Consider the following 10,877-nt stretch of genomic DNA (forward strand, 5'->3'; position numbering starts at 1 on the left):
AGAGGAATGGCGTTTTTGCATACACTTGATCCACTGATTCCCCGCCTTTATTTAAGCAGCAAACATGTTATGGTGAGATATATTTTTTGATCACATATTCCATATTGTTGAAATTATTACTTTTTTGTTCTGTTCCATAATTTTCTGATTATGTTGAATCATCCATTCTTGCATTCTACAAAAGTATTTTATCTTATATTTCTTGTTTGGTATGTTCATTAAAACTATCTCATTTTATCAGATGCATTTGTTCTGTATTTGCAATTCTGTGTTTGTAATTTTTTGACTTTGTCACTCATAAATCTGCTTAACCTTAAGAAATCAATATCAAATTGATGCTAATGTGTCAAAACTACTTAATTGTGAGCTCCATAGAATAGTCTTTAAACATTTTCATGCCCCAACCTCTCTTTTTCACATTTTACCACCTGCACTGGCAATAAAATCAAATTTGCATACCAAAAGTCAACTGCCATTGAGTTGATCAGCATTTATATGTTTCTGCCACTAGACAGTTAAAGTTTGAAAATCTTACCATTTTAGAATCTTTTTATATGTAATTTTCTTATTATTCTTGTATTAATACTATGAAATCCCTCCATTTCTTCTATCCATACTATTCGATACTCATCCAACTTGTTCAAGTAAAAGTGGACTTGCCATTTGTACGCTTCTCCATGGTTCAGACAGTGAAACTTATAGGGTTTTGTTAAGGCTACGGAAATGAGCCAACAATTAAAGAACTCTGAGAATTGAGCAGGGATTAGCAAAATGAAGTGGTTGCAAAACTTTCTTCAGATGAACAAAAAAGTAGTAAGCAAAGTAGGGCAGGAAGCATCACAACACTGCTGTTGTCAACAGGATCATCTACTCATTCAAGAGCAATGTTACTGACCATTTTTGAAAAATTCCGAAGAATCCTCAAACATTTTTAGAGAAGGAATCCCAAAATTCATCTGGTGCAAAAAGACATAAAAGAAATAAACGCCCGAAAGAGAGAAAACACCTGAATGTTACCTGATATTTTTATGGTTGGCAAATTCCCTTCCAGACAGTAATATCAACATCCTTCACTCTAATTTCCACATGCTTCGAATTCCATCAACTCACCTTATACAAGCATAGTATAATTAAGATTTTATTTATATATTTCATGTACAGTGCTCCCCACCCAGATTCTCCTCTGCCTCTGCACAACATTAAATGACTTGTTTTCAACAAACTGAAAAATGATTTCTTCATATAGTATTGCGTATTGCGTAAAAAGTTGGGAGTAAAAAGTTAAGTTCCCTGCGCAATAAAAGTAATAAAATCCATAATTCATTGCCTCGGTCTGTTGGAGTGGCTTGTTTTCGTGTAATCACTGGACATGACTAATAGCAAAAACATCTGCATAGAATTGGAGTAAAAGATTCGCCCTGTTGTCCTCTGTGTCGCCAGGGTGAAATGGATTGTGATCGTCTCTGAAACTGCCCCATTATTTTTTTAAGTTTTTAAATGACAACTCTAAGGATGCTAAATTTTATTCACATTATTGTTCACCTTCTTCTTCTTACTTGGCTGCTCATTGATTAATGGCAGAAATGCCACAGACGCTTGTAGGATAAAAGGATATATATACAGTATTGTGCATAGTGTTTATTGTTTTCCATATGTTTAAATAAACACTCATCTGTGATCTGGAATCCAAATTACAATATATCTTATTTGAAAAAATGATTCTCCATACGTAGAAATCACCTTTCAAACAAGGTGTGCGCTAATAGACAGGTTCCGCTCTTTACTTGTTTTCAACAGCTCTATTGCGTTTTCTAGTTTTTCATTTCCAATGCTATGTCATTGGTATTTCTTGTAGCAATATGATCGTCAACTGTCATATATACTGCTATACACAAGGCCAGATTAAGGCATGGGCACATGGGGCACGGGCCCAGGTCACCAACATTTCGGGGGTCCCAAATGTGTAGCTAAAGTTTTTTTAAAATGAAGCAAAACCAAATTGCACCATAGCAAAAGCAAATATTAAGTCTAGAAAAACAATTCTATATAAAATTATAACCTCTTTCCGAAAGCTCAAAGTCACTACAAGCCTTATATTATATTTTATTACATTTTAATTGTTATGTAAGAGATATTTTTAATATTTATTTTCTATTGCTTACCAGGAAGTTCAGAAACGTCTCTTATTATAATATTTTTGCAATTTATAATGAACTGTAAAACATTACCATACTTAGTGTTGCTGCAATAAACACTTAGGTCTCAAAATATTTCATAAATACAGTCAACGTTCCTTATAACGACCTCTTTCGTCCAAACAGAATTGGTTGATATATAATGAGAGGTCGATATATCGCAAGTGTACAAGATATTGTTTATTTTTTAGACTTTTAAAAAATACTAGAACATCTTTTGTAAGTCATACTTTATTCTAAAGCAGAATGTAAAGACTAACAAAATGGTAAATAATTGCAGATACAAAATAAGTAATACTGAAATTAATTTAAATTAGCTTTAAAGCAATATATTTAGCAGCGAAATACCCTGAAAATAACCAACAGAAATCAGTGTTAGTTTATTCAGTAAGTTACTGCCCTATAGCCATGGCTAAGGCAGAAATACATGCAATACGTTGCCAGCTCAGCCAGCAGTCCTGGGCTGGAATTGACTGAGCTGGCAGTGTATTTCAAGTGTTAGTTTAGTTTATAGTTTTTTCATTTTAACAAAATGTTGATTTTGCTGGAATTTTTTTTTTTTTAATATTGTTTTCTATCTTGAGTATTTAAATATTGTAGTAGCTTTCCACTTTTTTGACTTTTTTATAAAAAAATTTCCAAAATGTCTTACTGTTTTTGAACGTTTTCAACAATTGTTTGACTCTTTCATCATCAAAAAAAATTTTTCAGATAAAATACTTTTTCTTCAGAAACATGAAATTGTTTTTAAACATTTTTCAAATACATAGTCTTGAAAATTACAATGAAGTTGAAACTTAATTTTGGACGCTATATTTAAATGAAAGATTCCGTTTGGACATTAAAATAACATTACATCTATGGAACAGCAAACAGGACTTAATGCATTGGTCGTGTTTTAACGGAAGGGTCACAGTGACAGGAAGTCATTCTAAAGGGCGTTTACTGTATCTACCATAAGGTAGGGGGATGAATGAGGTTGTGAGCACTAAATAAAGTTTGTGCCCAGTATCCTCAAAAGTGTTAGTCAGGCCCTGGGCTATACATCTAAGACAAAATTCTAAATTGTTTAAATTAGTTTGTTTTGAACATGGATGTTTTCTTTCTATGCATTGTTTCTCTACATTAAATGTTATATATTTATGTATTTGGTTTAGATTGATGATGATCTCACTGCGAGGGTAAATATGGCTGATGCAAAGTTCTCTTTCCAAGAAAAAGGGAAAATGTATAGCCCGGCATGGATGTCACCTGAAGGTAATTGTGCAGTACCTTTATTAAATACCTCAATGTTTACTTCATTGTAAATTCTGAGCTTTACTGAAGTACTAATATAGTGTTGAAAACCAAAGGTTTTTTTCATTTGTTTTTCTTTCTCTTGTTTTTATTATGCCTTTCATGAATTCAAATATATGTTTTAAATGTGAAATATTGCTCCAGATAAAATAAGGAAGAGGAAATATTTGAGTTGCAGATGATTTTAACATTAGAGTTAGAGTTGACGTTTTTTATAAAAAAAATTTGATTTTTTTCTATTTATTTAATTTTTATAGAATAAAAACTAAATAATTACATTATAATTTTTTGTCCATTAAATAATCTGAAATATTGTGTAAATAATGATTATCTCTGCAAAAGAAAAGATTGCCAAATAGTTTTCATTTTTCTTTATAGTTTAATTATTATTATTAATGTTGTTGCTTCCAATTTGTTTTAAAGGAAAAAGATTTAAATTTTAGGTAATTTGCAAATTTACTGAAATTTAAGTAAGCAATTTTCAAAAATTTGGATCAAGTTTTGGGGGAAAACTTGATGTCTGAATTTGACATAAAAATTTTACAATATGAGAGTGCACAAAATGTTTAAATAGTTATATATTGCCAACTTCTCTGCTTCTGAAAAAAACATGATCTCCTTAAAACATAAAACTTGGAAGTGAGGCTCTCCTTCACTTAAAAATTTTTAATTTTACTCCTGCTTTTGTAATGTTTTTCATGAGTGTCATCTTGGTTACTTGAAGGGGTAGTTTTATTGGGTTCATGTACGGAAAAGTCTTATGTCTAAAACCCTTTTAACTAATAGTTTTCTATTCAAAATTATTATTATTTTAATCAGTCAAGTTATTCTATACTAAAATTTCTGCATTTATCCTTTTTGAAATATTCTCCCACTGCATTTAAGAAATGCCTTGCTTTTATTTATTGATCTTCAAATTTGTATGTACTTACTATCAGTTCATATGGCTTGTTAAATGCATTAACTGAAATTTCAAGGCTAAAACAGATTTAACAATTATCAAAAGTAACCTTTGGCAACACCCCCCATTATACTAAATACCTATTGCATTTGCCTCAAAAAGTGAACTTCCATTAACGCTCGCATTGGCTTCTGGTATGGAGGACAGTGCTACCTAACAACAATCAAACGATAGCATTGCTATGGGGATGGATCCAAATAATTTAAATATTCCCCTCCTGAATATTCATATATGATAATTTTTAATGCAGCGCTAACCAGCGGCCATCCAACAAAGGCATTGCTATGGCAATGGATCCAAAATATTCAAATCAAATTGTTTATTGGTTAATTTCTGAATTTAAATTTTGGAATTGAACAATTGTTAATTTCTTCACTATTAATTTCCAATACCCTTGATAGATGGCAGTGACCTCCATACCAACATTTACTGGTCCTAGTTCCCTCGTTTTGGGTTCTTTTTTGCTGTATGTAAAAAGCAAGAAAGCAGTAGACATTTAGTATTACGGCGGCGTTGCCTCCTTGTAATAAATTTCGGGTTAAATTCATTTCCTGCCAGAAATGAATTTAAAATGAAAATACAGCTGAGAGAAATAGTCAAAACTACATCAAGCCTAAAATAGATCCAACAGTTACATAGACCTTCTGACACATACAGAGTTTATATATTTAATGGCTTAATTTGTTTGTTTGGTGGATTTTTGATTTTTTAAATTTTTTATTTAAAAACTTAACATTAAATTTTAATATTCAAAAATATTGATTTTGGCAATGTTTGAAGAACAAATAAGAACTTTTTGGTGAAAATTCGTTTGAGTGAATTCGTGATACACATGTAATGAAAAAGTGCCACCTTGATCACTCTTCTCCGGGCTTTTGTTAGCTTTCTTAATCTACATACAAAAGTACATATCTTTTGCTGAAATTTATCCTTTCACCTTAACCCATTAATGCCGGTTTCGAAAAAAACAAACTGTGATAATTTTATTAGCATTTATTTATTTTATGTCTAGTAAGTGCATTATATACAAATTTAATTTTTCCCGTTAAATTTTCTATTTTTAATTTTATGGTAGATTTTTCTGCCAACCGGCGTTTGTATGGTGTGAGCACATTTTGTTTGCAAATTTTACATTTATTGTTTGATTGCAATAATTGCATTGACTACCACTTATAATTATTTATAATTGTAGAATATTACTTACACTTACATAAAAGAGTTTTCTAATTACAATTTCATTTATTTCAAAAGAAAAAAGAAATGTGTTCATTTTGTAAAATAAAATTTTATGAAATATGAACTTGAAAAAATCGATACTAAAAATGTAGTAAAATTTCGAATTGAATATATTTTTAACCGAATATTTATGCATCACAATCTTCTCGGAATGAATAGCGAATCTTCTTTTCAAAAAGTCTGGAACATTCCCCATTCTTTTACAGCACTTTGCAGAAATTGCCCCCCCCCCCCCCCCCCAAAAAAAAGTGACCTCCACATTTTTTTTTTTTTTTTTTTGCAACAATTTCTATACCGTATTCTTCTACGGATCAAAAAGGTCTATCCGACAGATGCACTTGCTATGTGTTTCAATAACTACGATATTGGAATAATAAAATTATTTTTCTCTAAAGCATCTCATTTACTGCTTCATTCACATCATGTCCTGAATACTTTATTGCTTGTAATTGCTACTGCAGTACTGCCGTTCCATTTTACAGCATCATCTTTATTGCAGCATTACCACATGCTGTTCTTGGTTGATTGTGTGTGTATTTCTTCATTTCATTTCTTGAACCCAATGGAACATACATTTGTATACTCTTTCAATGTATAAGTTGAAAGAATATCATTTAGCACAGGAATAAAAGTAAAAAATTGCCCATAATGGCATGCATTTCCTCTGGTACTTAGGTTCTTATTATTTTTCCATACTATACCAATATACTATACAAATACTATACCAATACTAATATTTTATGCTATACCAATTCGTCTAGGCGACGCAATATGGTACCGAAAAAAATAAAAGTCCGTATTACGAGAATAACACCCACAGCTTATATTCAAATCTAATCGAATTTCCTCTTATCAGCTTTTTGCGGCCATGACGTCCATAATAAATTAACAACACTACTAAAATACTTAAAAAATCTTTTAAAAATATCACTTATTTGTACAAATTTTAGATTAAAAACTTCATTTGCCCAAAGCAAGACAGTGACTACATATTCGCCGGTTGGTACAATTTTCTACCATTGAAAGTAAAAGAGAATTCATAACACAAAACAAAGATAAAAACAACGTTTTAAAAGTATATCTGAATCAAATACACTGTTACAATTATGGTACAATTTTTAAACCTTTTTGAAATTACTAAAATACCTGCAAAACTTGCATTTTACTTTTTGACGGAAGACGAATGCTTTTGTAGTTATGATTTATTCAAGTTTTAAGCCTACTGTTGCGACCGTTGTTAACAAAGATACAGTAAACATATTTTTTCCCCTTTTTGTGATTATTTACTATGTAAAATGTACAGCTATTGGTGAGATAGCATCATGTGAGGACGAATTATAATTTTTTTCCCGGTTGGTATATTTTTGTACCAACCGGCATGAATGGGTTAATACAACATAACGTTTATGTATTGCAATGCATTAAGAATTCAGGCTTTAAAAGTTTTTTTTTTTTTTTATTCTATTTCATTTTTTATTAAAACTCTTGCAATATTTGCTTAACTAGCCCTTCAAAAGAAGCAAGAAGACATCAATGTTAAAGCTGCTGACATGTGGAGTTATGCTATATTGTTGTGGGAACTAGCAACCAGAGAAGTTCCATTTTCTGATCAATCTCCTATGGAAATTGGAATGAAGGTAAAACTTATTTGTACAATTTTCATAAATTTCTGATATTATTTTGTATGAATTTTTCTTTTATGTTTTAGTTTAAAACAGGATATTTGAATAAATTTGAGACATTGAAAACATTAAAAGAACCGTCATCATAATCGCAAATTCTGATCCGAAAATTATGCTTGTTGTGAAGGAGCTCCAGAATAAACTTTGAACTTTCTAGAACTGTTCTAAGAAAAAAGCTAAAGGTAGTGAAGATAACTCTTTTAAAAGGTGTAATACCTATATTTTATGAGAAAATTATTATACATACCGTTTTAGATCATTTTAACACATTTAGTTACGAATCTGGGCGTTTGGGTAGAAGATAGTCCGTAATTTAGGATTGTTGAGTTGATTGAGTTCAAAGTAAATGCAGCATCTCTCAAGATTGAAATGCTTCGCTTTTTTTACTTCCTTTTACAAAAAAGGAAGTATTGTATTCGCGAAAAAATTTTCACTCAAAAATCGCCCTTAATTTCCATTTTGCTCACCCCCAAATGAATGTTGAGTTTTTTTTTTTCGATTCGACCACATGCGGAAAAGTGCCTAAGAATGTATAGACACGCGAAATATCCATTTTGACCATCACCGAGGTAATTACAACGACTTTTCTCGTGACGTCTGTATGTATGTGCGTATGTATCTCGCATAACTCAAAAATGGTATGTCCTAGAAAGTTGAAATTTGGTACATAGACTCGTAGTGGGGTCTAGTTGTGCACCTCCTATTTTGGTTGCATTCGGGTGTTTCTAAAGGGGTCTTTTGCACCTTTTTGGGGGGAAATCATTGTTAATTTCGATGCAAACTCAAGTGGTGTTATAATTTGGCGGTCACTTGGCGATATATTGCCAGTCTTTTGGTTGCCAAGTTTTGTCGCCAACTTGGCGAAAAATTTGGCGATTTTTTTTTTTTTTTTTAAATCTGCTTTCAATGTGGCCATTGCTAGTGATATTTAAAGAGTTAGAGAGAGAATCCCATTAAAATTGCAATAATAGGGAAATAGCATTAAATTGGTGTAAAAGGAAGTCATGTGATGCACACATCAGCTCGTTTTTTTTTACTTTTCTTTATGAGAGAGAAAATAGTCTTTCGCTATTTGTAAGCTCTTTAATGCAATATTGAAAGAAGGCAGTCTGTGTTTCCACTTCTTATTGTTCATCTTTATTGGCGAACAAAAAATCCATAAGGTCGGCTACGAATGGAACAGTAGCATTTCTGTTTTTATTAATTAACTACTTTTCTGGGCAATTAATGATATATTAGAAAATAAACCTTTTGCATAATTTTTTTCTTTGTTTTAAATTTAGATTGCTCTTGAAGGGTTGAGAATTACCATTCCACCTGGAATTTCTCAACATATGTCAAGATTAATAAGGATTTGCATGAATGAAGATCCTGGAAAAAGACCAACATTTGATCTTATTTTACCAATTCTAGAAAAAATGAAGCAGTGATTTAATGCAAATTTTAATACATCATCTAGTTTCTCTAACATTAAGAACTTGAAGTTTTGCAATTTTTGAATCTCTAACAGAAAAAAATTCTAAAACATTGAGTGATTGAAAAGCTCAGTATGTATTCAAGATATATGGTTGCCTGTAACTTCAACATGTCCATAGGCGTCGGAACCGGGGGAGCTGAGGGAGCTTGAGCTCCCCCTGGAATATTTCAGACCGGCTTAGCTCCCCCGGAAAAATTCTTGCACTGCTGCTTTTTGCCGTACAGTGTTTACCTCAGTGGCGGATCTAGCTGATCATTTTGGGAGGGGCCATCCAAAATTTTTGAACAAACTCTCGAGAAACTTTATCAAAATGAATGATTCTAAAGGGAGAGTGTGTGTGTCTGTGTTTGGAATCCCCCCTTCCTAGAAATATTTTACCTAAGAGGCTCTAAAAATCTAATTTTAAGCTTTTTTTGTGCGTATTAGAGAAAGCGATTTAGGATTTGTGAGCTCTCCCTCCGAAAAATTTCGAAATTAAAGTCATAAATACGCAAATTTAGGCTCTCTTTGGTCTCGTGAGCAATAGGTGACTCTGAGGACAACAGCATTTAGAGAACGTCCAAGTGTCTAAAATTGGAATCAAGATATGATGTAAACCAAGGAGCAAAATTTTGGGAATGATAGTTCTTTTTCAAGGAGAGGGATATAATTTCTTTCCCAAATAAGGCCGAAATTTCTTTTAATGTAAAAAACATGTCTTAAAGTTTGTTATTTTCTCATAATAGTTTCTTTATTTTATTTTTCTTTTTAAACAAATCCTACAATCACAAGGCTTTGGGAGGGGCCATGGCCCCCATGGCCCCCTCTAGATCCGCCCCTGGTTTACCTCAAACCTGATTTCAAAAATGTGATCTGCCTTTTTTGGGAATTTCGGAATTTCTACCCAATGAACAACAAATGTAGTGCAGATGGAGTGGTCAGTGCACTTGAATTCACCTTCACCTTTTTTTTCACTGTTTAGACACTCTTGATTGCCGAAATGCGGGAAAGTGGACTCTACTCCGCGGCCTGCGAAAATTAGTACCAGTCAGAGGCGTAGCATAACCGAACATTTGGGGGGGGGGGGCGGGCGCCATAGCCATCACCAAGAAGGCCTTTGCTACCCCCCGCCCTGTTTTTCTGAAATGGCGTCACCAATTTCATATTAGAAATGAAAAAAAAAAAAGCAGAAAGGAAACCTTTACGATCTTAAGAACATGTAATAGAAATGATAAATGAACAAATAGAATAAAAGTGTCAAAAAGAGTTTTTCTGCAAAATTTGAAACAAAATGCAATTTCTGAATATTATTTAGGAACATCCAAGCAAGGTTATGCATTATGATTTACCTCTGAGGAGCGCTGAAATGTACGTTTCGAGCATATTTTAACGAAAAGAAAGTATTCACTGTTTAGTACAAATCTATGACAAGCGTCAGTCAAGTAAAAAATGAATACGTAAATAAACATAACTTCATAGGGGCTGCCGGTATTTTTAAATTTTGTTTTCTTTTTCTTTTTTTTGGTAAAAATATCATCATGAAAATAGTGATTAAGTAGAGAAAAATATATGTGCCACCAAAATACATTTTAATTAGAGAAAAAGTTGAAACAGAGTAAGGCGAGATTTAAAAATATTATGACTAGTCACACCACTGCTAGTGTGCTAGTTCTAAGTGTTTAAATACAAAAGGCGAAATTAAACAAAAATTTTATAGCGATGTTCTGGAGACATGACATCTAAAACAAAAGAAAGTGTGAAAACTAAGATAAGTCTGAACTACCAAAAAATTCAAAATATTATTTATTTATTTTTTTTTTTGACGGAGGCCGCAAACGCTTGTATTTTAAACAAATAAAAATATAAGGCTAGAAATTGAAAATTTCATTATGAAAAAACCAAACCACTCAAATAATTTTGGAAATGAATAGCAGCGGAGAGCGAAGACACATTGGCTTGGTTGGATAAAGCAGCGTGCTAATGAGGGAAAGGGTGGGAGTTCAAATCTGGGCCGAAAAATATCGTTTTAATGGGTTTTTGTTTGTTTCCAC

The 10,877-nt window shown here is 32.2% G+C and overlaps 1 protein-coding gene across 1 annotated transcript; it reads left to right on the plus strand.

Moving 5' to 3' along the window:
- The first annotated feature begins 6 nt into the window (after nt 1-6).
- LOC129230086 (integrin-linked protein kinase-like) lies at nt 7-8,951 on the plus strand. The gene is made up of 4 exons (XM_054864478.1): nt 7-72; nt 3,353-3,452; nt 7,195-7,325; nt 8,654-8,951. Exons 1-4 carry the CDS (start codon nt 7-9, stop codon nt 8,798-8,800), a joined length of 444 nt encoding a protein of 147 aa, XP_054720453.1. The 3' UTR covers nt 8,801-8,951.
- Nucleotides 8,952-10,877: the final 1,926 nt, after the last annotated feature.

The sequence above is a fragment of the Uloborus diversus genome, chromosome 9, assembly GCF_026930045.1.
Source record: "Uloborus diversus isolate 005 chromosome 9, Udiv.v.3.1, whole genome shotgun sequence".
In the NCBI taxonomy this organism is placed as follows: Eukaryota; Metazoa; Arthropoda; class Arachnida; order Araneae; family Uloboridae; genus Uloborus; species Uloborus diversus.

Excerpts from the sequence above, each read along its gene's own strand:
- LOC129230086 (XM_054864478.1), top strand. The coding sequence starts at position 7 with ATGGCGTTTTTGCATACACTTGATCCACTGATTCCCCGCCTTTATTTA. Across the intron at positions 73-3,352 it reads TAAGCAGCAAACATGTTATG|ATTGATGATGATCTCACTGC; the intron begins GTGAGATATATT and ends TATTTGGTTTAG. Across the intron at positions 3,453-7,194 it reads GGCATGGATGTCACCTGAAG|CCCTTCAAAAGAAGCAAGAA; the intron begins GTAATTGTGCAG and ends TTGCTTAACTAG.